We start from the raw sequence: 27,069 nt of genomic DNA, 5'->3' as shown, positions 1-27,069 counted from the left end.
TACTCACTAGCATCACCCACACAGTGTGTACGATTTCTTCCTGCAAATAAACCTTCTTGTCTTAACCCTGAAAGCCACCAACAAAAGCCATTTGAGTTCAAACTGGCCATTGTTGTCCAGAAACAGACATGTTGCCGTGTTAATAGCTGTCTGCTGGCTGGACCCAGTGATGCTGATTTTGTCATTGGAGATAGGCAAGTTGAAGGCTGTGATTCTCATTTGTTGATTGTTACCGTCAGAGGGTGGACACCTGCCAAGAAAGAGGCAGTCATCAGTCTGAGTAGCACAGCAAGATGCTTCTACTGCCAGAACTTCAATAGAGCAACTAAATCTATCCTTCAAGGGCAAATCAAAAAGATCCTAAGTGAACCACAGCATACTGAGAAGGGTGTGCTGAGCTATTAAATGTATTAGGCTGTTTTACTGCATCGACTGCTGTGAATTATGGGATGTTTTTGAACTGAAATTAACAAGACCCGATAAGTATTTTATTATTCTCCGTGACTCTGTTAAAATACAGTTTTGTCCTCAATTACTGTGTTTTGCCACACTGTGATAATTCAGTTTCAAACAGTTTTCTGTCGGACGATGAGTTTTTTCTTCTAAACTCAAGTTTTCCTTCTCTTTTTAATTATCAAGGTATTTTCTTCCAGCACTTTGAGGTAACACCTCAACTGGCATCTTCACTTCCCCCCCTTTAAATAGAAGCCTTATTATGCAGAGTGAAACACAGGACAGGTGTTGAAACACTGCGTGTGACAGTTAACAAGACTCAAACCGAGAGCACCCACAATTATCACTGACTGCACACTGCATATTCAAACCAAACCTGCTATACGGGGTATACTATTCTTCACCTGCTCCTTCACACTTGTTACCAGAACTCTATGTGTTGGCTGCTACCGGAGTATGATGTGTAAGCGTAGACTTTGCATGTGTAATTGTTCCAACCTTTTAAATTCAGTATACACAAACAGATTTTTCTGGGTGTGGCAGAGATGTAGCATCTTGAGTTTGCGCAAGACAATCAGAATGAATAAAAGAGTAAGTGGAGCAACACAGTCTGCAGTTAATCCATTAAGGTCTGTGACTAGGAGGGGTTTAGGGAGGAGAAGCTGGGCTGAAGAGAGGGCAGGAGGAGTTCACGACAATTAGCCAGCTCTCTGCTTTCAGAATTAGCAGGTTGGAAGCACAGGATGAAAAACCTTCTGGGGTCCAGGCCTTAAAGCTCCAGCTCTACAACAGAGACTGTGTCAGAGTGTGACACACTCCACAAATTAATTTTTTTTTTTTTTTTGACTGTGTGCTGGCGAGTTTGCCTGGAATCAGCTGTCCCTTTGTGTGTGTGTGTGTGTGTGTGTGTGTGTGTGTGTGTGTGTGTGTGTGTGTGTGTGTGTGTGTGTGTGTGTGTGTGTGTGTGTGTGTTTATGGATAAGAGCCAGAGCCAATAAGTGAGATGGGGCTTCACATTGCTGACAGTGTGGCTGGCCCTGCTGGGTTATAGCCACAAAAGCTTTTTAACTTTCAAAATATTGCAAAAGGAAAGAAATATCATTTGCCTGCTTAAAAACGATTTAGCGTCAGTCATCGTCTAAAAAGCCAAATAATGCATCCAATCAAAATCACACACTTTTTTTTTTTTTTGTGCAAAGTATGACAAAATGGAAATGCAATTAAAAAGAGTAGCCCTTTTAGTTATTAACATTAATTACTTTGACGTTTTTTTACATTTTTCCCATGCTGCATTGCGGTTTCTGTTTGCGAGGCATAAACTGTACATAAAGACGGGCCAAATCCATGAGATAATGAGCGATACTGTAATCCAGTCTGTAGAGTATCTCAACATGGATGCCCTTGATGGAGTATCTTAACCACTCCCCCCATCTGTCCATGCACGATATTATAATGCTCAGTGTATGTCCTTAAGTATGGCAGCAACACGGCTCCATCTTTGATATGCGCCTGTGTACCGAGACTGCATACACTCCATAACACTGCACACTGGAAAGAACAGATTGTGTTTATAGCTGGTAGTCACTTTCATTGCCTTTTAAAATCATTGTCCTGTAGCGCAATCTAGCGAAATGACACACAAAGCAAGACAACTGCGAGAGACTATTTTCACTTTCAAATCATATTCTCATTTAGAGAAAAGGTTATTTGGTTCATATTACGGGGAGAGAAAAACAACCTCAAAACACTGTCCATTATGAAATAAGAAAATTATCACCCACTTTATTTTACTGCTTCTACACACTGGCAGTTAAAAGTTGACAAAACACACACACATGCGCGCGCGTGAAAAAAAAAATAGACATGATTTGTATGCAAGTCACTGCCATAGATTTGACTTTCTACACTTTACCGTAGGGAATTAAAATGCAACAATAAAAACACAGTTTGGTCAAGAATATTAAAGGCTGTGGGGTGGAGAATATCTTTTCCTGGGTCCAACCCAAAGCCTTTATTAAACTCAAAGGTCAGAGCAGGAGGATAAAAGATGGCTAGAAGACTGAGGGTTTGTTGCCTGTACTATTCAGCTGCAAATTTCGCTTCACTCTGCTCTGTGGCAGAAAAAGATAAAAAGCACATAACAAAGGAAGAGAGGCAGAGACGCACTTCTATTTTAATCCATTTTCATTGTGATTCATTCTACATTACTCTGCCTCTCTTATGTTATATACCGTGTGATCGGTACAAATCTCCAGACTGCAAGTGCCAGCATATTTTATTCTATCTGAAACAATAGCGGGCTTGTTCAGCCCATCTTCCCCCTTGTGTGTATACATGTGTGTGTGTGTGTGTGTGTGTGTGTGTGTGTGCGTGCATGTCTACTGCTCCGGCCTAATGGAGGGCGTAGTGAGGATTCTCATTAGTATGTCAGGCACATAGCTAGGCTAGCTAGCTAGTTGTAGCTAAACAGACAGGTGGAGGTTAAGGAAGAAGCAGAGAAACTGCGACGCTTTAATCTTAATAGTGTTTTTTTCTACTGTGTTCATTTGGGAGCTAATTTGCCTACCTATTTATGTGTTGAAATTCACAACTTAAAATTGTATAGATAGACACGGTGTCATTTTAGGTGTCAAGTGAACTATGTGGTGTACAGTGTGTCCCCTTGTGTGATTATATGTGCAGTGTGCACAAAGCACGTATTACAGAGGTGATCATTTAGCTTCAGACACTAAAAACTCACACTCACATGATTTTCACTGGATGGTTTGCTTTGAGACTTGAATTTAATTACTTGTGCTGCTGTTCTCAACTGCTTTGACATGTCAGAAAGTAGTGGGAGGTGTCCCAGTGGGACTGTAGGCAACAGTTATTTTCCTTATTGATTAAACTACTGTTTACAACTATTTCTGAAATAAACATTGTGTTTAATCAGTAACTAGAGACCTATAACTAACCATGACCATTATTTTTGACAAAAACTGCAATCAGGACATTTCAGTAATTTGTTTTCAGACTTTTCAGATCATATACATTATACTGTAGTCTTGTATCAGGATATATTTTGAGCTGGAAGATAAGGAGATATCTTTATTAGCTTAATGGATGTCCACTAGTTCCATTAGGTTTGCTGGGCCTCACATAGCTGAAGGCTAGTTGAAACAAAACAGCAGGAGATTAAGAGTTGACAGCCTCTTATTGCTGCACAGAACACGAAGAAAAACAGTATGATAATGTGCTGCGAAACTGATGATGTTTTGATCTCCTGGCAACCCGGGGGTATAGCCACTGCAATATCAAATGAGGCTTTATGTTCATCTACAGGATAAGGTGCTTGAATGTGTCAGAGTGTGAGACAGAATACGTGTGCATGCGAATATATTATGTGTGCTAATCCAGTAGGGTATCAAGCAACATGTGTTTCAGTATTTGCATTCTGAGTGGACTGTACATATGAGTGTGAATGTATGCACCCGTGTTTGAAGGTTCAGCCAAGAATTTCTGCCTGCCAGGTAACTGTGTTAAAAGGAAGCAAGAGCTCCCTCTTCTTGTCTGCCTGAGCTAGGGGCCAGGTAGACAAAATCAACCTGGGACAGGTTTGGGGGTTTGGCAAAGAAAGCTTAAGCTTGCTTCTTTTTTTCTCTCTTCATTAATATTCATTATTACTAAACTGTAATGAATATTATAATTTGTCGGAGTAATTGGCAATATCAGTAATTATGAATTTGATCGCAGCATTTTATTAAATATGCTTGCTCTTCAACAGTAAACCAGGGATGTGTGCCCTGCTTCTTAATAGTTGATTCCACTGAGCAGCGACTTTTAAGGAGAGTAATCTGGAGTTACTGTGTTTGGAATTTTTCTGAGGCGCCGTTTTTGATGAGGCGAAAGTAAAATAACTGTAAAAAATATCAGAATTTAAAAAAAAAAAAAAATGACCGCTTCTGAGGAAGAGAGGTCTACACGTGGCTTACAGCGCGCACACACACACACACGCTGCAGCAATCGTGCAAATAACCTTGCAGGCACGCGCCTACTCCGTGGCACTTGTCCGTGCGCGTGCTGAAGAGCGTGCTACTCACGCATAACTATTAACAGTCGGGTGACACGGTTAAGTACCTATTTGCAAGCACGAAACCGCCTTTAAACGCTTCCCTGATACCTGTCTCCCCGTATGATGCTTCCCTGCATCCCACATCGTGGACCACACGAGCCTGCCTCCCAGACTCTCATCCGCGAGCGCACCGCCCCGTCCGCACCTCCACAGCCAATGGGAGACCGCGCGCGAGGTGACTGGACGTTCCGTAAATGGCTTTGGGGGGAAAGGTAGAAGGTGTTTGCTTGCTGTGAATCTTTTCTTTTTGATTGCTTTCCTTGCTCTTGACGTTTGTTGTAGTTGAAAGGGAGTGCCTTTTGTCTTCTGCGCTGGCCAGGGCTGCGGGGGGCTTCCACACCCACGGTTACGCTTCTGTTTTTGTTTTTGGTAGTCTCACTACGCCGCGATCTCGGTTCGTTCATCCCCTCAAACACCGCCGCTGCTTCTCTGTCCGACTTTCCTCACCGACTTCGCCGGCTTTTATAGTTTATCCACCAAGAGCACCGTTGCCGACAGCGACAGCCCGACACAAGAATGGTCATGGTGAGTAGATATTGTAGAGCGCGGGTTTTCTGTCGTAGTACTCGCTTGTCCCTTTATTGTGCCCACAATCTGCAGTCAGATGAGCTTTATTTCACTGTGACCGTATAGAAAATCATAGCAGGCAATAAATGTTTACACAGAATTCCTTTCAGCTTTTTTACTTTAAAAAAATTACAATACGTTAAAAAAAATTTTAATTCTGTCAGTATTTATGGGGAGCACCTGCGTGGACAGGTGTGTACCGACTTCCCGCGAGTTCATGTTCGTGATTTCGTTCTGCTATATTTGAAGCTGTTATATTTAAAAAAGAAAAAAAAAAGCTAAATCTGCTTTTCCTTAAAGTAATCAATCATTATTTAAGACATAAACTTTTCTTTTGGGTGTCTGTGTGTGTGCATGTGCATGTGCGTGTGTGTAAAGCAAAGAGACAGTGAGTGAGGGAGACAGAGATGGTCTGTATACACAGTCATGTAAATGTACAGGGGATTTTAACATGCACCCAGTAATAGCTAATTTATATACACAGTGCTGCGCAGGCATCCTATTACCATAGCGCCTGAGGCTGTAAGAGCTCTGCTCTGCGCTGCTCACTCAAGCACAGACAGACCTCAGCAGCGATTGATTGCTTTGCTGGGATTCAGAGAGCCTTTTCTCTGCCAAACCGGGCTGCGGTTGGCGTGTGCCGACGAGGGCTCAGAGCCAGCCAGAGAGCGAAGGTGTTAACACTGAGGGAGGGGAGGTGAGGCCAAGGGCTGACAGGCAAGCCAAGAAGCCAATCACAGACTCTAAAAGAGAGTTGGGGGGGGGTTGGTGTGTGGGCGGGCTCTGACCTTCCAGCTGAGCAGGCGACTGGGCAGGTGGTTGTGGGAAGGGGGGGGCAAGGAGGGAGGGTGGTAGGAGGGAGAGCCTTACTGCAGCCCAGCACTCACATCCATTCTCCTCTCAGCATCTGTGGAAGAAGGCGATGTTTGCGCCGTACACCTCTAGTACGCTGTTCTCTGCTCGCTGCTAAGACTCCGAATCAGGCAGAGAGGAAGAGTGCAAAGGAGAGGAAAAATAAGGAGACTGTGTCAGGGAAGACTAAGACAATAAGAGTTTTAAAGAGAGTAGGGGATTTTCTTTTCTGAGGCGTTGCTGTAGCTGTTGTGTGAGGAGAGAGAGAACGTGAGACAACGGCCAGCATCTCCCAAATGGAGTGGAATGGGTTTAAGATGGTAAGGAAGGCTACAGGCAGCCTGCCACTATACTCGAATGTGCAGTGATTGGTTAATTTTGAGCATCCTATAGTGAACGGAGCAGGTTGTAGTTGTAGATATACTGTCACCCACAGTCAGTTTGTATCATTCTTCTTGCTCAGCCAGCGCTGCGATAATGCTGAACTATTGTGCAGAATGTTAAGTTCCTCCTTACAGGGAAGAGGGCTACAGTGGGGGGTTAGACTGTAGGTCCGTGGGCAGAATGAAAAATTGAGGAAGGCAGCTGGAGGGACGGAGACAGATATCAGGCTAATGGGAAATGTGGGGAGGCAGGAAAAGAAGTAAGGAAAAAGGGGAGAAGAGGGAGGGAAGGGTTAAAAGGGGGGGAACAGCTCCCATTTTATGTTGAAGTCAGGGCTGTGTAGGTGTCCCCTGTTTTTCCTGCCTTTGCACCACTCTGAAATATTTACCTGTCTATAACACTGCAGAGGTAGATGGCACATGGTTGATGCTAAATATCTTTTTACATGGTAGGGAAACTGGACTTTTTGTGGATTTGATATTCATTTATGCAAAGTACTGCATGTAAGTTAAATGAGTATCCATGTTATCTGTCACGCCGCTTGTATAGACAGTCCGAGGGTGTGTTGTCCATGTATTGTGCCAGAGCTGAAGAAAAGATGGGAGTAGGTGTGTGAGTTACGCGCATGACTGGATTACAATAGATTATAATGTCGTGCATTCTTTCTCTCATTCTCAAGTTTTATGCCCCTTACTGCTGTGTGTAAGTGTGTGCATGTGTGTGTGTGAGAGAGATTACTTGCCAGCACGAGAGTGATGATTACAAGCTATTTAAGTATTCTGCTTTGCACGTCTCCCTGAATTTCACTTTAACATTGCATCCATTTACCCGTTCATCCATCATGTTCAAGCGACAGTGAGAGGTAGACTAATAAAACTAGCAGCCATTTTATCTCCAGTTGTTTTGTTTTTTTTATACCTGTCACAGACAGTAAGACAAAGTTATATTTCATTTCCGATCCATCAACATTGTGACTACAAAGTCAGTATTATTATTAAGCATTTTCAATGCGTCTGTCTTTTTTCCAAAATGGTTCTCTTGCAATCATCAAAGTGGACTGACTCACTTGGGTATTTCCACTAGGAACAATGAAAGCATTTGTCAGCAAGTACATTTTTTGTGTACTGGCTAGTTTCTATCGGATGTAATCAAAATGCTAATTGAGGGGAAGGCGACTCTTCCGTAGGTGTCACGGCTAGTGGCGCTAGCTGGCATGCTGGCAACCACAGTGTGGCATAGGTGTAGAGGCCTGTATCGCAGTAAGACTGACGACGTAAGAAGACGAACGTAGGTGTGTGAGAGAACGCGTGCGTAGCATTTAATTTGTAAATACAGACATTACTTCCTTCTAGATTGGAAGAGGTGGCCACACAAGAAGGAAAGAACAGTGAGAGAGGGAGTGAAAAAGTAGAATATTCATTAGTATTGGAGGTATTAGATGAGTGTGCAACCATGAAGCCTCCTGATGGGAGCTAGTGGGAGACCTGATCTAGAGACAGGCCATCATTTTACAAAAATACACACCGACACACACAAGCGCACAGTGCCTCTATTACCCTCGGGCAGAACACCATGAGCTCGAAGGTTACACATCAATGCTAATAGGGTGGGGTGTATGAGGAATTTATTAGCTACAGTGCACTGACCATGTGCTCAGGGATTTAAATGTAACTGAAGATCAAAGGCACTTGAGACAAGGACAGATAGACACGTGAGTATGTAGTTCCAAGGTTTTTGAGGAACAATAGAAGTGATCTGCAGACACAGGGAAAAATATGGATGATGAGCTCACAAATACAAAACAAAAGTAAAGGTAATCGGACAATAAGAAGACACTGCTTCATCAGTTCAGTGACATGTTCAGTGCCAGTGCTGGATTTGTGTGCTTGTATTTGATCGTGTATATTAGAGGGCCAACTGACATGTGTACAGACGCGGAGTGACATTGTTAAGTAGATCCTCATTAGAGACCAAGAAAATATATAAAGTGAGAGGGCTAAAGTGGTTCAGACAGTGGAACAGCTGCCTCTTAATCCTCATTCCAGTGGTCCTGTTCAGAAACATCAGTTCTGTGTGATTTACCGTGAATGTTTATGTTGCATTATTCATGATGACAGTCATGGTGTTATCATGATGATAGTGGAATTTAAACTTAATCTTACATTATCACCTAGTGCACAGATATTTTTTTACCTTTGTAACTATCCACTACTTTTACTACTTATAATAATATTAATAATAATAATGACAAAAACAAAGAACGGGAGTATTTACTGTAATTAAAATATAACCTGCTGAACTTACTTTCCATCTTCTTTTTTTTTTTAACCAACGTCTATCTTATAATATTTCACTGCAGTGAAATAAATTGCTTCAAACTGAAAACTGCCTCTTGACCATTCGGGGCCTCTTATTATAAAACTATTATTACAAAACTAACTAGCTGACAAATTGAGGCACAACACTCAGACCACTGCTCTACTCAGATATTCATCACCGAATAACAAAATCCTAACAACCCCCTTTGACTTCCTTTAAACTCTCCTGAGCTGGTGCTGATTGGAGGAGGACTTTTCAAAAAGGTTTTTGGCAAAACTGACAACTTGTAATTATACTGAACGTTAACAATATATACATTTAGGCTGAAGTGGACAATGTTGTACTCTCTGTGACTGGTTGTGCATTGTTCCTCAGCAGTAATATCTTACCAACTTTCATAAAGTTTACTTTAGACATGGACAAATGCTAAATACTGTATAAGTAGAAGGCCTGTGGTAATCTTCTGTTTATTGTATTAAGAGTGCACATTTATGGTTGTGCTGCTGTTACCGTTGTTGCTTCAGTTTTTACAAGCAGAGGTTACACCGCAGTTCTTTGCATCCACAGTAATTACATGAAATGTCAAATGGTCACATTGTGTGCATTTGTAGTGTTGTTTATATACAGTATGTAGGTGTTATTGTGTAAGAGTTGTATCTCATACTGTATATGTCTCCTCTCTAGTGTTAGGTACATGGCCAGACCCAGTCAAGTGCATAAAAAAGGATTTATCAAAGCTGAGAAACACAGAGAGTAGTCGGTCAAGTATAATACCATGTCTACTGCAATAACTGCAATAAATTCATCCACAGCCCATGAAGCGTTTCCATTTCAATTTTTAGATAGATGTGACAGTGATATGTGAACCAGAGATGGACGTCTAAAGTAGTTTAATTACATATGTAATGTGTCTGGGGACATTCTGCAAGAATGAATAGATCATATGCCTTGAAAATTCAAAATTCCTCCAGAGATTGTTGGTAAATAGTTTACAGTTCATGTGATAACTAAACAAGCCGTAACACCTGAAAAGATATGACAATGAACCCAAAGAAATCAGATTTATCCCCCTGGCAAAATATTTATATACTCCATGAGACTTTACTTGTTTGTGTAAAAATATTTGGTTGGCTGAAATTTAAAAATATAGTTGCTATTACAAAGTAAAGATTTGATTTGCACGTGGCATGACAACACTAAGAGGCCAGGATATTTGGTTTTGCACTTAATTTGAACCAAGAGCTTTTGCCATTGCTGCAGCATATTTTGTGTGAGGACATTATGCAATCTATCAGCATTTTGGTGGTACGTTGCAAAAAATATTTTGTTGTCTTTAAATGTCTTTTCCACTTTTCTTTAAACAAAAGCTGGATGGAAGCAGTTAATGAGCCAAAAGCCTGTTTGAATAAGAAGCTGCTGTAACAATCTCTGTCCCAATTAGCACGCTTTGGTTTTTAAATATTCCTTTTGTGTGAAGCCTAAACACACATGAAGACTCACAAAACGGTCACGTTGAAAATTTAATAGGCTTCCACAGTGATTTTCTTCATTTATTTAAAATGTTTTTTTTTTTCCCTTCTCTTTTTAAAAAGCTAGAAATCTGAGAGGCATGGCAAGGCATTCTGCTGTGAGGGGAACAGCATTCACAAATACTAGACCTAATTCCTTTGGCAGCAGCTCAAACTGCTACAGACAGACACATAATCAGCTGGGGAGTGTTAGCGCTTCAGCCCACTAGCAAACACAGGACCGAGCCCTTGTTGTGCATCGCTGCTTTTCAGAATAAATATCCCGATGGAAAATACAGTGGGAGGAAAGAGGTATTCATGTGTATATGGCTCTTTGTTCAGTCAAAAATACAGAAAGAGAGAGGAACACTGGCTTTCCTAGCTACTTTACTCCTCATTCTACTCGATCCACTCTCTCCCTCATCTTCTCTATGTCTCTCTCCCGTCCTTCCTCCTTCTCTTTCTCTCATCCTCCACTGTACCCTGTGTGTTTTGGTATTCATACAGATGTTTGGATTTGACTGGCAGTTTCTCCTGGGACTGTGCACAAGCGGCTGACTCGTCTCATCTGCATTTTGCATCCCAGGAAAAAAGGGAACAGAAAGCAGTGGAAAGCATCAGCAGGCAGACAGGCTGTGTGTATGTGTAAGAGGGAGAGCGTGTGTGTACACGTTGCCTGTTTTTTCTTTCTTTTTTTTTTTTTGGCTTTGGCAGCTTAACTGGCCCCAGTGCTGTAGCCGTGTGATGTTTAAAGGACGTTTCAAGGTCATGCTTTCGACAGGCCTCACCGCCTCTGACATATTAAACATTTATATATTTCTGTAGCTAGATGAATTATAGATTGAACATGCAACTGAACATGCTACAAAATGGCACCATTGTTGCTGGTAATAGACACATTAAGGCCTACAAAACAGCATCCCACATGGCATCATTTATACTGTCTTATCTTCAGTAGCAATGCGAACACAAGGAAAAAAAGTCCAGTGTTGTCATATGGAATAAACCAAGACACTGGGAAACCCCACAGTGTCAGTAGAAGTGATCTGCTAGTCAGTTGACAGTGAAGCTAGGGGCTGCTGTTCATGCTAAAGCTAACACACTTCATTTAAAATGAAAAACAGTGTTTCCTCATACATACAATAAACATGGGAAGAAGAGGCTGATAAAAGGCTATTTTCTCTATACACAAGATCAATGATAGTTAGTTCCAGTGCTAGCCACACAGATCTGAAATGGCATCTCTGAGAATGGATGTATTTGTCCCAAAAGGAATATGGATGATTACAGTAAATGCATTTTCCCTTACAGTCGAGAGGAATGTCATCCTTCCTAAACAGTATACCTTGATGGAAATGGAGGCAACGGTACATCAGATCCTTATCATAACCGACAAACGTCAGTAGCAGTCATGATCAGCACCTGTCAAGTTGATATTGGCGGTACAGAGAGAAAAGAAAAGGGGAGAGAAAATTGCAACAGTAGAAAGATAGATTTGTGCTATCTTGTAGATGCACAGCTCCCCGGCACATTCTGTCAGACTAAAAGCACTGTTGCAGAATTTTCTGTGGCAATCAGCCACTACCCTCTATACATTGTCTCTCTTGCATACGCCACAGTATATGAACAGAGAGTCTCCTGTAGATATTTTCAATTACTCTGCGCTATATAGCAGTAGGGGGGGATTAATCTGTTCGTTTGAATGCACGCCACACTTAATGGTTTAGCTGGTGTGCCGCGGGCCTCGTCTGTTAGCTGTGCTGTATACATGTAGGCTTGTGTGTCTCAGTCTCCTATCTTCTTGCTGCAGTAGAAGCCATTTCTGATTGCACCACTCTCATATCAAGTTAAACTGAGATTAGACTTTCACAGATGACAAGTCAAACTCCAAACCGATTGTGTAATGACTAGTGCAGCGAAACTTTATAATTTTATAAAAGAGACTGAAACATTAAGGTATTAGACTTATAGCATATTCAAAAGAGGAATATTTGCACCCTCCCAAAATTAGGTTTACTTGCTGTGAGGTAGTTATTGTAACTTAAGTTTTAAATGATGCCAAGCTTATATCTATACCAAAGACCTGAAATAGCAGGATACCTATGTATGAAAATAGGGCTGAAGTAGTTTACTATTTCATTATGACTCCTAGCATAGGAGGAAGATCACCAAGAAATCGCCAGTGGATTGCTGTAAAGTTTCAGCTTGTCGCTCTGTCAGTGAAGTAGTAACCTCCTCTGCCTCTACATAGTAGTTTCAAGTTATTCATTGCCTTCATCAAACTTTACTCATTAAGACAGATGACAGACAGCTGTCCTTTTCCCTTGCAGCTATTTGATTATAAGAGCTCCGGTTCAGAGTCGAATCAATAACCAGATTAGTTCGGCACACGCATATACACACTAACATACACTCACATAGTACCCAGGGCTGTGGAATGAATTCTTGAGTACAACGGTCATTTGGTGTCTATGTGATTTAGCTCTATGCCTTTGCTGCAAGGCAGACACACACGCACGTACATGCACGCATACGCACACAAGCAGGCTGTGTCTGAGATGCGGTTGATGGGGGAAACAGTGATTAGATTAGGAAGAGCACTGCCTCTGCTTAGCAGCCAGGCAAGTGTTCCTGTCTCTCTCTTGTTCTCTCTGTAAGTGCTGTGCTGTAGGTTTTGTTCTTATCGTGTACCCCCAGGCTGTTTATAGCTTTTTAAATACCTGTTCAACAAAGCCAATATTACCACTTCCAGCCTCAAACCAGTTTTAATTAGACCCACTACTGTGAATTATGCTGAAAATTGAGTTCAGTCAGAGGAGTTTACAAGTTTCTTATTCTGTTGGTCTCCCCTTATGGGAAGGTTACTTTAAGCAGTAAGCATGACTGTAGGGTTGTGCAAGGAAGTAATGTGCATTTGGTTGCAATAGCATAACATTGCTGAATTGCTTATTTCTGACCCAACATGTGCAGGTGGGCGCAGTAACGGGTATGAGGTCTGGGTAGTTGAGTGAATCTTGTGTATTTGTGCATGATGGCATATGTTTGTTTATGTATGCACTAGTTTTCCTTAGTGTATTTTGCTAAAGATAGGAGGCAATCTCACTAAAATGGCTGGTTGCCTGCACAGGTGCGTGGCCGCATTCACCTGCCAGCTACTTGTGGAGGTGGTGTCCTCGCTCATGACACATGGTGCTGACTCAGTCAGATCAGCCTGCCTGCTCTCCCTGCCTCATTGTCGGTTTCTGCGCCCTCTATCCTCTGTCCCCACCCAGCTAAAAGCAACTTCAGCTCAACACGGAAATGAGCATTGCACAGAAACATAAGCTTTTCCCCGAAATGAAACTGAATAGTGCAAGTCTTTGTCATCACTCTGCTGTAGGCTCAGTTGCAGTGTCACTTAGATTCTTATGAAGAAGAGCCACAGTGAGTAAAAGTAATCAGATTTTAACCTAGTCATGGTAAAACATGATTTTTGTATTCTAAAAACGGATGGACATATTTTGTGTCATGTTAAATTACAGATATATCAGGGATCACAAACACAAACCTATTCCCTACCATCCATGGAAACAAGGTAATTACTTTCTGAATAAGCCCCACATGTTGGATAGATACCATCGCCACTAAAACCTTTAACCACATTTACATTTAATTAAGGATGGAAATGGAAATGTAGCGGATGAGACCATGATTTAGCCTCTTTAATCCACCAAAATGTTCTAGCTTAGGGCCTCGACAATGATCACTCCCATCCGTCACAGGGATTACAGCAGGACAGACAGTGATGCACAGCAGAGACATCTTGCTGATTTGACTGAGTTGGAAGCTGAGGTGCTGGCTGCAGTAGCTAGAAGTGGAACAAAGGCTGGGAAGCAGTTCATGGGATTTGATGGTGTTCAGGGGAAGACCGCTGTTGGGATAATGGCACTGCAATGGCTTGCAGCTGAGGGCTGAGAAATAGGGGTCAAAGGGATCAAGCAAGGGACTGTTCCTGGCACAGGAGTGAAACTAGAGGAACTGTGATGAGGACCTGAGAGGCGAGGCCAGGGTTGGGGCTAAGGGACAGGGACTTGGACTGACAGGCAAGGCCAGGCCTTCAATTCCAAGGCCCGGTCCCCCGTGCTCCAGGCTTCAGCCAAACAGCTAGGCAGGTGTCCAGCTGATCTCATGCGCCCACAAGGGAGGAACTGCAGAGCACCAGTCACTGGAGCTCAACAAATTGAAGTGTCATCTCCAGAGTCAAGATGCTCACCAATTTTCTGCATGCGTTGGTGCAGAGTTGGGATTCAGCCAGTGGACAAATGGCTTCAGTTCCGCCTACAGTTTGGCTGAGCAAAGGAGACTGTGGTGTGTGTGTCTGTGTGTGTGAATGAGAATGACTGTACGGTATATATAGAGCACTGCAGGTCCTTAAAGTCACTGTGCTTAAAGGATGCTCTCTCTATTGAAAATATAAAATTAAAAGTAAAATATAAGTGATACGAAGAGGTAAATCTGGATAGAGTTGAACGAGTTACATCAGCTGCATTCTAAATATTTAAATGTAAATTGTGGCAACATTTATGTTGGACAAAACTCTTAGACCTCAGAAACAAGGGATACTGAAAATAAGAATACTGGGTCATCCTTTAATTGTCTGTGAAATATAAATCTTGAGATTATATAGCTCTTGTTTGACATTCCCCTCAGCAATTGGCCCTATCCTATCATCTCCTGACCTCTAACCTTACACAAATATGTGCTGATTACCCAGGGGCTGTGAGGAAGTGTGTGGGAAAGCTGCATCGATCTCACTGGAAGACTGAAACATCACAAAAAAGAAGAGAGAGGGAAAAAAAAGTCAAGCCAAAGTTAAATGAAAAATTGCTTACGTACACGTCTCGCGCAGTCTGGAACATTTATTATTCTGAGTCACACAGAGAGAAAAGAGGTGGAGGAGGATAGAAGAAGAGAAGAATCCATTTGGTAAAGTAGATGCAGATCGATGAGACTGGAGGCAGGCAGGCCAGAGTGCAACAGAGGAGGGGTGTGTGTGGGTCGGTGAGTATCTGTGATGTGTCTGTGTGTGTACTTGCGTGGATGAGGCGTCCCAGATTACTTTCCCTGATTGATCCGGCCCAGCATCCGTCTGACCTGCAGGACATTTCAGAGCTCGGAAGAGGCTGGTGGAGGTGGAGAGATGGTGAGAGAGAGATGGCCAGGAAGAAAGGGAGAGGAAAGAAAAATAAAAATCAATAGCGCAGAGAGCATTACACGGAACTTGACTGGCCGAGAAACTGAGATAGTAAAGTCGTATTAATCTCTTTGTGTCTCAGTCAGGTTGATAGGAACTCCAATTCAGTTTCACTTTGGGGGACTGAGAGAGTTTGAGTTTGCGTTGTGGTGGCAAGAAAGTGGACATGTAATTATCAGTGTCTCTGCAGCTGACAATAAATCCAGAATTTTATGTGAGATAATTTTAAACCTCATCTGTTCATTTCTCATTACAAAAGTCAGTCAGTATTTTAAAGAATAAAGCAAGTTGCAAAAGACATAAGGAAATGGCAAATTATATGAAGCAAGATGGTGAGGCAAAGTCAGATAGTTGCTGGCTCCATTTTGTAGCTGCCAGGCAGTGTGTCTATCAGTGAAGAGATCCTGCAGCATACTGTCTACTCCGCAGTCTCTACAGCCTCCATCTATCCTGGCCAAGTCAGGGTAAATTGATTGTCTAAGCTCTGTACGAGAAGGGGGGGGGGGGGGGGCTGCACCAGACCAGCAAAATAAAGTGGTAGCTTTATTGGGTAAAAGCAGAATAGAAGGGACAAATGTGAAAACAGACAGGAAAGGAAGTTAAAACACCTTGGTCATCTAAATTTTGTGTAAAATTGTGCCAAAGGTGACTTAGGGCAGTGGATTAAAGAAATCTGAGCTAATCTTTGTGCATGATATGGAAAAAAGAGACAGACTAAAATGGATGCATGTGCTGTTAATCTTAAGAAAGCTGTGTGTGGGCCTAATGTATTTTCCAGTATTAGAGGAAAGCAAATGTATACACTTCTTCCTCGCTGTAGGTGGAAAAGGCTCGTCTTATTCGACTGCAGTGCCCAAATACCACTGGCTGGGAGCCCAAGGAGACAGGAAGCACTTTTGTGGCATAAAATATTAATGGCGTTATAGAGTGTATTGATTATATAATAACTTTTCCCAGCATCTGAGCACAGACTGAAATGTATTCCCTGAATAATTGAAAATGTATCCATGAGCAGTTTTTCATCTCAATGGTTGGTGAATGTAATTGCATTGCACCCTTATTCCAGTGTTATTTGAGATTTTATCAGAAGACGCACATGTGTGTTCATGTGATAAACACAAGGACAGCGAGAGTATGAAGAAAGATGAAAGTATGGGTGTGTGTGTATGTGTGTGAGAGAGAGAGAGACAGAGAGAAACTTCCTTTGTTTTATCGAATGGTTGAGCACTGAGTAGTGTCTCCAAAATGGAATGCACACTTCAACGCACTTATAAAAAATTTAATATTTCTTTTGCCAACAATATGCACCCTTCCACTATACGTTAGCTGTTGAAATTGACTCATGTACATCTGCTTGCTGCTTCTTACATTTTTATCACCACATTTGTACATGCTATAATAATACTGCATTGTCTGCTTGCTGTGGCACGCCGCTCGCTTTCGCCCTGGCATAGTATGTAAAATAAAGGCTTTGCGGAATGGGTGAAAAAAGATTTTGATGTTTCACCTCTGCCTAACATTTCCTTTTTTCAGGGTAGCTACTTAACTTTACATTTAAGGGCACGTTTGCTTTAAATTGACTATAGAGTATGTTACCCTCTGCCCTCTTGATGAGATGAATGCTGGTCCACTATACTGTATGTAGTGACTAATGTGGGCACATTAGCCCCTGGGGGTGTTGCTATCCCTGGCACTGCCCACTCTTGACTTTTTTTAAATGATTATAAATACAGCTTACTGGCTTTGGTACACCTGCACGGCACTGACATTAACATAACTAAAAGCCTAAAAATATTATTACACAGTAGATGAAATCTTTTAAAAAAAAATTGTTTGTGATCAGTTTGTCCCACTCAGATTTGCAGAATTTGATATTTTATGCAAAAGCTATTCAATAATAACCCTTTGGTCTTCACCATATTAAAACAAAAGGTGGCTCAACTGATTTATCTGCATTTTTACCACTACCATGAAGCAAGAAGAAGCTGTATTTCTTGTCCTCTTTTCTACCCTGACCTCTCTGCCCCTCTGTATCTTCTTTTTCTCTTTTGAAGCTGACAGTTCACTCTCATTTAGACCTCCATTATGCATTCCTGCCTAAGTTTACACGACACATTGACAACAGAACATGTACAGTCTCTCTTTCTCCTCCCCCACCTCCATCTCTCCCTTTCTTTGAAGTATTGGAAATGTCTTCCCCATTACTCAGCCCTTGCCTTTTCTACCTCCTCCCATCTGATCCCTCACTCCCGCTCTTCATCCCTCTGAAGGAGTAAATGAAGGCAGAGGTCATACCTCCTCTCTTCCTCTTCTCCTGCTAAATTGGCTGTTGTAGTATCCGTAGATAGCTGCAGGCATTTAAGCCCCCTGCTCTGGAGAGCCAGTGAACAGACTTCCTGCTCATTTGCGGCATTTGCTGTCTCTTCAACCACAGGCTTGTTTACCCACAGAGAGCAAGAGGGAAACCCTCATTATAAACTCTGCCAAGGTCATTGCAGTCACCACACCAATCTGCCAGCATCAACACACATTCACTTTTATTCTGTCGGCTATGAAGGTGCTCGTATAAATGTTAAAAAAATGAAAGAAATAATATCTTCACCCACATTTCTGTCTTAGCACTTCCAGTTTTAGCTTTTAATTTTGCATTATTTTTATAACAAATGACAAACTAAACAGGGTAATCAGTCATACCAGCCAAATCCAAAACTCCTGAACCACCTCTCTTTGTTTTATTATGGCTGATGGTGACGGCAAAGGTGCAACTGTGTTTTTCTAGTGAGCTGCCATTTCCCCCAACATCCTCAACCCCTCCACTCCCCAAATCCCACTACAACCCTAACCTTGTAAAGTGAGTGTATGATGTTGACGGTGGGCTGTGCATCCCTCCCTCCCTGTGCTCCGCTCCATAGGGGTCGACAGAGACACAGTGGCGTCAGGCAGAGCTCCCACAGCTCCAGGGCTGGGCAGAGAAGGGATTGCTGACACAGCCAAAGATGGTAAGGAGACTACTGCTGCCAAATGGATGGCCCGGCCATTTTACACACCCATGAAGTAATATAATCTGATGTTGTACTGTGTTCACATAAATGCACACTGGTTGGTGATGCTGCTGACTGAGACAGTTGGAACTGGAGCAGAGATTGATGGACGGGGCAGCAAGAAAGACTGGGGTTTCAAGGGTAGAGGGAGCTGTGCAAAGACGAGCAAAAAAGCATTTTCAGCTGCTGACATGTTTGTCCTATTTATATATTTTAAGAAGCCATTAACAAGTGTTGCACTTTAATGTTTCATATTTTCTCAGTTTATATGGAACCATTTATGTTTTAGTACTTAAAAACAGTATTTAACATTTCATTAACATGCAAAGCTGCAAATGTGGGCAATTCTAAAAGACATCTGCTTTCCCAAAGACTTACTCAATTTGCTCAATCTCACATCCAGCTTTTAATTTTATTTTCTCTCTTGTATCAAGGATTCAGGCAGCCGTTAAAAGTTAAAGCGATACATCCCTCACCACGTACTTTGCTTTAACTAAATGATGACTGTAGCGTCACTCGTTTAGCCAAGCCAATCTATTTTTCTTAAGATGCCAGTTTTAACAACCACTGGGTATTGATATTTTTCGCCTTAACAGCAACAGTTTTTGTCAGATTTTATCTAATGCTGTTTCACATCAGTCTCATATGTTTTTCAACAGCTGTACACAGTTTAGATGTATTACTTTTAGCCAGAAGCACTGTGTTGGCTCTGCCTCCTACACAAGTCGCACGATAACTTGCGAGTAAAAGAAGCTGCATCTTGAGGCTAAGAGCCCAAGAATGCTGGCTATGTGTTGTACCCAGTCAGCGGGACACGCAGCGAGTTCTGTTCTCAGCACTAGGCTCCACAGTGGGAGAGCAGGGACAGCCAGAGTGTTCACAACCAACATGAAGTGGACTGCTGAGCAGCACAAATGCTGGTGGGCAGGGACAAGGAGAGGAATATAATTGGCTACTGGTACTCGGCAGGTCCCTGTTAATTAGAGGCAGCCATTTTGGTGTAAAAACCTCCTCAGAAAACGTCCCATGGAGTTGAAAGTCTCTCTGACAGAATGGAGCCCAGCAGGGAATGTAAACAGATTTAATAAGGCTCTCTCCAATCAACTCTGTTATGGCTAGATACTATTCTCTCCTTCCTCTTCAGTCTCTCCATCTCTCTCCCCCCGTCTTTCTCAGTCTGTCTCTGTATCTGTGTTGTGGTAGAGTGGTGAGTGAGTAGGGAAGGATACTGTCAAAAGAACAATTTGCATGCAGCTCTCATCTTGAGAGCTTTTAGACATCTCCCTGTCTGTTTGTTTTCTGCTATGGGCTTGAGCCATTGTTCTCTCTTTGTATGTGTGATTGTGTGTGCCTTTGAGTGCATGCCTCTTCCACTCACTGCAGATGCCACAGACTGTGAATACATGAAAGTATGTGCTGGCGTGTGTGTGTGTGTGTGTGTGTGTGTGTGTGTGTGTGTGTGTGTGTGTGTGTGTGTGTGTGTGTGTGTGTGTGTGTGCGTGTGCGTGTGCTTAAAATAAGAAGATGGAAGCAGATTTAAGGCTGACATATTTTTGGTGCTGCTACTAAACACTAGATAGAAGAAAAGAAGGACACTGAATAATAAAAAATATAGCGTAATTTTAAAGGTCAGAGATGAGATGGATGTTTTAACCCATATAAGCAGCCATATCCTATCCTGTAAGATTGTTGGTACAGGAGGAGCCAGAAATAATCACAGTTTTAGACATTTGGATAAAAACCACAGGCTCATTGTACTATAGTCTTCTCAATACCTCATTAAAATGTACTGTTGACTTTTCTAGGTCATCTGTTTTGAATTCACTTTACTTACCAGTTCAGTCTCCAGGCTCACATTTATATATGCTTAATTATAACACTATATTACATTGTTATAACAAAAAATAAATATTGCTTATTTGATATCCTTGTTAACATATTAATGGTGGTTGTATGGTAACTAAAGAGTGAATGGTCTCATCTGCCATTTCATTTATTAGCACATGTAGACGGATAAAAGTAAAGTGATTAAAGAAGAAGTACACGCATCGTAAACTATTTCTGGACAAACTGAGAAATTTTTAAATTCTGCTTTGAGATATATTATTAGAACACAGGTCCGGTCTTTTGATAATCCAGAAATAGAGTGAAATACGACTTGAGTGTCGCTTCTCCTTTGCTAATACTAGCCCTGCTTCCAAGTGCAGCCTGTCTGCGTGTACTTAAGAATAGTTAAAAATAGACTGGAAGCTGAATAGCTTAGCAGGGGAAAGAAGAGATCTGAGTGATGACTTTAAAAATTTGATTGAATGAGATTAAAGAATATTTGCATCTTAATTTGGGTTTCAGCATGTTAGGTCATTGCAGTGCTTTTGGCCAAATATGATCGGCCCAATATGATTTCAAGGCTCTTGCAATAGATTTCGTGACTCTTTTTGCACGATCAACATGATTATTGTTTCTAAAAGTAAAACACACTGAAGTGCAAACGTGAGGAACAGGATCAAGAGGAACTCATCAGCATTGTCTCCATCTTTTCTTTTTCTATCTTCCCACCACGTAGTGATGTAGATTAGTTTTTATATTCTATTAATTTGATAAACGAATGTGCTTATGCAAGTGTTTATATAAGCTCCCTTTGCAATTTTTTTTTTTTTTGAAAATTAACTCACAATAAGTATTTGATAAATAGAAGTGTGTTTTGTTAGAAAAGCAAAGTGTAAGACCTCCTCCTCTGGTTCTTGCTCCTTCTCGCCGTTTTTCCCTGCTTTCACACACTTACACCAAGCTCACAGCTCCACTTTGATCCTGAGATGCTCTGCAAAACCAGATTTGAGAATGCAAACTTCTCTCTGTCACAGCAGCAGCATCAGCAGTCAGATCGCTAGCTGAAGGGCTGCCCCTGTTGCTGCCCCCTCCCACAAACCTCAGCAGCTATCAGAGAACATTTTAGAGAGGCTTTACTGCTGCCATGAATATTAAGTTGTTTATCCTCTCTGTGTCTACCTTTTGTTTTATTTCTCAGTGTTTAGATATGTAGAATGTAGTGTGTGCACTGTTTTCGCAGCATGTTTAGTTTGTGACTTCGTGCAAGTGTTCACTTATGTTGGTCATGCAATTTAATTACCTAGTAGGCAAGAATCTGAGGCAGAACATGTAATGGTCATGTGGAAAAAGTAAGTACACCCCATGAAAAATTTTGACAAACTCTTCTTTAAAATTACCTGTGAGTAAAGGTCATATACTGGGACATATAACATAAAAACTGACATTCTGTCATGTTCATATTTTAATAAGATAAACACATCAGTCACAAGGGGAAATCACATATCTGGTGCCTCACTCATTTATCATTCCTCGAGGTCATTGATCCAACTATGAATCAGATCAGATCAAAGAGGACTTGAAGATAATCTGAGTCCATCTGTTTGAAGCTGGAAGCTGAACTGGACGTAGACCTTCCAGCAGGATAATAATACTAACAGACTCGTGAATACAGCAAATCAAAAAGAAGAAAATTGAGTTATAAAAGAATGAAGCAGGAAAAAACAAACAAACAAACAACAACTCATATTTGAATCTTTCTTAAATCGTGTAGAGGGATTTCAAACATGTGGAACCTGCAGGGGAAAAAACTCACATGAGTGATGTCACACATTTAAGGAAGTTGATGTCTCGTAGAGTTTTTTTTAATAGTTTTTTCTGTTACTAACTTCTGAAGCCAAGGAGGTAATTACTTTTTCCACAGTAGAATATTAAATCTGGTGATAGTTTTACTCAAAATAATTACTGTAAAAGATTATTTTTTATCGTGGTTGTGTAATGTTCGAGTGTGGCATTATTTCAAAGATGATCAAGTCTTTGGTACATGACTGTAATATATACACAAAGCCTGTTTAAAACATTTAAACCACCTTTAAAGGACTTTTCATTGAGACTTTTGATATAACTTGAAAAATAACATTTTTGTCAGTTTTGTAATCCTTACTGTACATGCTGTGTTGCAACTGCTTAATATGCTGAAGAATAATTTGCTAATGATGGCCATGTCTCTTTGTCTCTTCCTACTCTTTCTCTGTGTGGTTTCACTCCTGGCCTATCCCTTTTTTCCTCCTCCTCTTTGCCCTTCTCCAGATCATCAGTAACATGGAGGCTCCAGTTACAAATGGCCCCAGTGGAGGAGGAACCACAGCCAATGGGCCAACCACCAACAGCCGTGGCTGCCCCTCACCCATGCAGACTGGCCCAACAAACGACGACAGCAAGACAAACCTCATTGTCAACTACCTGCCCCAGAACATGACCCAGGAAGAGTTCCGCAGCCTGTTCGGTAGCATCGGCGAGATCGAATCCTGCAAGCTGGTTCGCGATAAGATCACAGGTACAAAACCGAGACTGGTTTGTGTTGCACTTGGATACTGCTGGTTGTGCTTCAACAAATATTAACTTTTTTGAAACTGAGAAAATATCCTGCTAAGCCACCATATAATTTGAGGAGTATCCAGTGAGTCTTAAGAGTGGGTTTCACCAAAATAAAAACAGAAAAATCAACTTTAAAATTCTATATGATATATTCATGTAAAAATCAGGGGAAAATCATGATATGATGTAGTTTAATGAGTGTGTTTATATGGATGTAATTATCCAGGTTATTGAAGTATTCTTTTTTTATTAGTACAGTGTATAATACTGACTACCAGTGCTGGTTACACTTCAGCCAAGTGTTCCCAAGTGAATAGAAACACAAACAATGGCAAAAGCATCTGAAATTCTGAACTTTTAAAGTCTGAAGTGGTTGGGTGCCAGGGTGGCTCAGGGTGCGAGCAGGCGACCATGCGGTCGGCGCAGGTTCGAGTCCCATCCTATCGCTATTTACTGCGTGTCTTCCCCATCTCGCCTCCAGTCTGAAGTAGTCAAGTTACAGGATGCAAGTTTCTGAACTTGTATAGTGGAACAAGCCAGTTTAATAACCACAGTCAAATCAATATAAAGTTTCAGGAAAAATGTGATTTCAGGTTTTGAAGTTGCAGGTTGTTGCATGTAAACGTCACTATTGGCATGCTGTAATCCGTAACTGGGATACTATGTTTATCATGCACATACACAGGTATATGAATAACCAAGTAAATGTCAGTTTCTGAATATGCACATTTAAAACTAGAATAAGCCTCATAATGAGCGTATTCATGTCCATGTAAACGCACTCAGTGTTTGGCCAAAGCAAAGTGGAAACACGAGGTGAGTCACTACGCTCCAACTGAGATGAAATAGCTTTACTTTCTCCTCTGATGACTTAAACTGAACTGATCCTGATGGGATGTTAAAAAGAGAATGCTTCAGTAAAAAAGAAGTCCAGCCTCAAAGTATAGCACTGTGTACACAACTGTAAATTCTCAACACACCCCACGCTTTCACGTTGGCTTCGTTTTCCTTTATGGCCTTTAATCTTTCTTCGTATTTGTTATTGTCAAGAAACTGTGACAACAATAGTAGCTGTTAAGAAAGACAAACCTTACAAAGCTTACATCACTGTTCACACACTGCAAGATCAAAGGTAGGTGAAGACGCAACAGTCAGCTGTGTGTCGAAGTCGCACACCTGTTAGAAATCAAATATGGCACGAACGCTTCAGACTTGTACACAAGCCTATGGTCCAGCGTCACTTGAAATAACTCAAGTGCTTGAGAGAATGCATTGTCTATAAGGAGAAATCCATCTTTGCCCTCTGTGTGTGTGTGTGTGTGTGTGTGTGTGTGTTCACGCGCAGCGAATCAGCAATGCAGCAAAGTGCCACATGTTCTCCAGAGGTGTTTAAATTAAGCAGCACTTTGCGGTGCTAATCACGGCTGTAATCTGGGTGTAGTGGCTGTGTGGGTGGCCGTACAGCAGATGGATCGGGGGGGGGCCGGGGTGGTGGAGCTCTGTGATAATGCTCCATAATGGCTTTCATTTTAGATCCTACTTACTGACACTCTTCTCCTGATAATCTCATTAAAGAGCACTAGGCAGGCAGTCGAGATCACCAAGCCATTCTCGGATAGCAAGCAGGCAGGCAAGGGGAAGAGCGTAAACACACACATACACAGATACATATGCAAGTATAATCATAGAATTAGACTCCCTCTAACAGATTAAGTACAACTAAAAGGCCAATTGAAATGACAGTTTTGAAAGTGAACAAGAAATGGCCACTGACCCAACCGCTGCGGTTTCCTTGCCTGTTCTTTGAAGTATGATTCCTCTTTAGGACCATCTTCCTCTTCTGCTGTAATGGGCCACAAAATGGAGCCTGAGAGTCAGATACTCCAGGATAATGGAGGATGGTGTGTACAGAAATAACGCTGGGATACCACAAGCTGTCATCATTACTATCACCATATTCTCTCTCCACCTGATTTTCCCCTTAAGTGTGATTTCCCAAGCAGCAGTGAGGAACCAAGCTAACAACAGATATTTGCAGAGAGTTTAAAAACGAACCAAATTGCTGTAAAGCTACTCGGGCCCTAAATGGGGACTGTGAGGGAGGTAGAAATGTTTGTTTGCTCATTTCAGAACCATTTACTGTGATTCTCCTACAACGTCTGTCTGATGACTTAGCATCAACGCAAAAAAAGTTATAAATAAATCCTGCCCTCCCTCCATATCCCCCCCCATGGTCGATGCCTGTTTTGCTCTCCCATGGGTGCAATTTTCTCATGCAAACTTTTAGGCTAACAAAGTACAGATCCCTTCCAGCAGGGAATGCCAAGAGGCTTCATGCTCTCTAACAGTCATCCAAATCATTAACAGACCAAGCCAGGTTTGTTAAAGGGAGGGTGGAAGAGTTAAGAGACCACTTTTTTAGGTTTTTATATACACCTGTACCCTTTTTAGACTGTTACAAATATGTGAATATGGATGTAGGAAAGAAAGATCAACTTCCAACATTGAAACTTTTTGTCAGGATTTGTGAATAAAGTCAAGACTGAGTGAGCAAAAGACCTTTTTTACAGTGATTAAATTTCAGATTGAAACTTGAGAATAGTTTATCTTGATGAGAGTTTGGTTGTTATAAGGTTCTTGCTGCCTTCAAATTCTAATATTCAGTAAGTAGAACATGAGTCTGGAACAAAGGATAAGAATTTAAATAAATTCACAGTTATTCAAAACTGCACTTGGATAACACTTTCAAAATTTTATCCTTACAAAATTGAAACATTCCTCCAGTGTATTTGCTGTTCATAACACAAGTAAGAGTGGTTAGAGACCTTGGTACACTGGTATCAGCTGTTTCCAGTTCACTTTAAGCAACATTCCTCAGCTAAATAAACAAACAAAAAAACAAACAAAACAAAACTGGAATGCTGTGTTGGGTGAAAAACATTAGTGTTGGAATAAAAATAAGAAAATGTTAAAAAAACAGAACCTCCTAAAGGATGGTTCAAGTGGTCCAGTAGAGATTAAACAAAATATTGATTCCCTGATTATTATTAATAGAAACCTCTAATATTGGTTGGCAGTCCAAAGGGAATCCTAGGCACTCTGATTTTAAATATAAAAATCCTTGAATGAATTATTGGATAAACCAGTTCTTTTTCTTCATCTGGATATAAGGTATTAAAGACCTTGTACTATAATTCATGGATAAGTCAGTCTTGATCAGGCTATAAGGCTTGTAGTCTGATGAGGACCGACAAATCCATGAATTAAATAAAGAATTTTTAAAATCAGAGTGCCTCATATTTTTTTCTGGACTCTCACTCAATACTAAGGATTGCCATAAATAATAATTGGGACAGTCTTTTTTTTGGTTCCATTTTTACTCGATTCATCAGCATTTGTGTCATTGCATCTCTACTTCCCACCAGTGTTTGCAATTTGACTAACCTGTGAGTGCTTGCTGACAAGGTGTGAGCACTTGAACCTCTCAGAGGTATGAGACAGACAGGTCCTCAGCATCACCTCAGCTTCCTGTGGACTTGCTCCTGTCAGCTCCAATGACGGCAGGATGGGGTGAGGCTCGGGCGAGCGCGGGCAGGCGTAGACACTTCAGCTCTGTCTGTCACCCCGGCTGACTTCAGCTGGTAGAAAAGCCACCTCTGGGTGTCTTTGTTGCTCCCCACACGCCTGCCTGCTTGCCTACCTTCCTGCTTGCTTGCCTGCTTGCACAACTATTTCTGCCTGGTGCTCTCATAACACACCAGGGATATGCAGGTTAATCTTTTATTTAAGTCTAGTTTACATGCACCTAGCTGCCCACACACACACGCACACACACACACACACACACACACACGGCTTCCACCTGTAAATGTCTTGCCTGCCTGTGTGCTGTTAAAGATAAAACATGTGTTGCATTCCTGGCACAGTTAATTGTATATAGTAGAAACGTATAGAAATGCTTACATCACATCCACAATGGCTTTCATGCTCTGCACTATAAATGTTTCCACTTACAGCAGTTTGTTTCTTCTGTTTATTTAAGCTGTAAATTCACCATCTGAAAGCTCTGCCTCTCTTAGACATAAGAAAAATAATACACAAACCATTATGGATAGCTTGAAAAGATCCATGCGGACCTCGCAGTACACTGAATAAGCTCTCCTGAACGTCTGCAAATGG

The 27,069-nt window shown here is 41.5% G+C and overlaps 1 protein-coding gene across 8 annotated transcripts in view; it reads left to right on the top strand.

Moving 5' to 3' along the window:
* elavl4 (ELAV like neuron-specific RNA binding protein 4) overlaps positions 1 to 27,069 on the top strand; it is a 71,034-nt gene that overhangs the window by 9,596 nt on the left and 34,369 nt on the right. For 6 of the 8 annotated variants that reach the window (XM_030727889.1, XM_030727890.1, XM_030727886.1 and 3 more), the window contains exons 2-3: positions 18,340 to 18,426; positions 22,603 to 22,849. In XM_030727889.1, coding sequence (XP_030583749.1) covers positions 18,340 to 18,426; positions 22,603 to 22,849 — 334 coding nt within the window. Of the gene's footprint in view, positions 1 to 4,875; positions 5,090 to 6,264; positions 6,304 to 18,339; positions 18,427 to 22,602; positions 22,850 to 27,069 lie in introns of those variants that run through there. The other 2 variants (XM_030727893.1, XM_030727892.1) reach the window with 2 other exon arrangements.

Source organism: Archocentrus centrarchus, chromosome 4 (assembly GCF_007364275.1).
Source record: "Archocentrus centrarchus isolate MPI-CPG fArcCen1 chromosome 4, fArcCen1, whole genome shotgun sequence".
In the NCBI taxonomy this organism is placed as follows: Eukaryota; Metazoa; Chordata; class Actinopteri; order Cichliformes; family Cichlidae; genus Archocentrus; species Archocentrus centrarchus.
The sequence above is the reverse complement of the archived record's forward strand: the minus strand, read 5'-3'. Positions and strand labels throughout refer to the sequence as shown.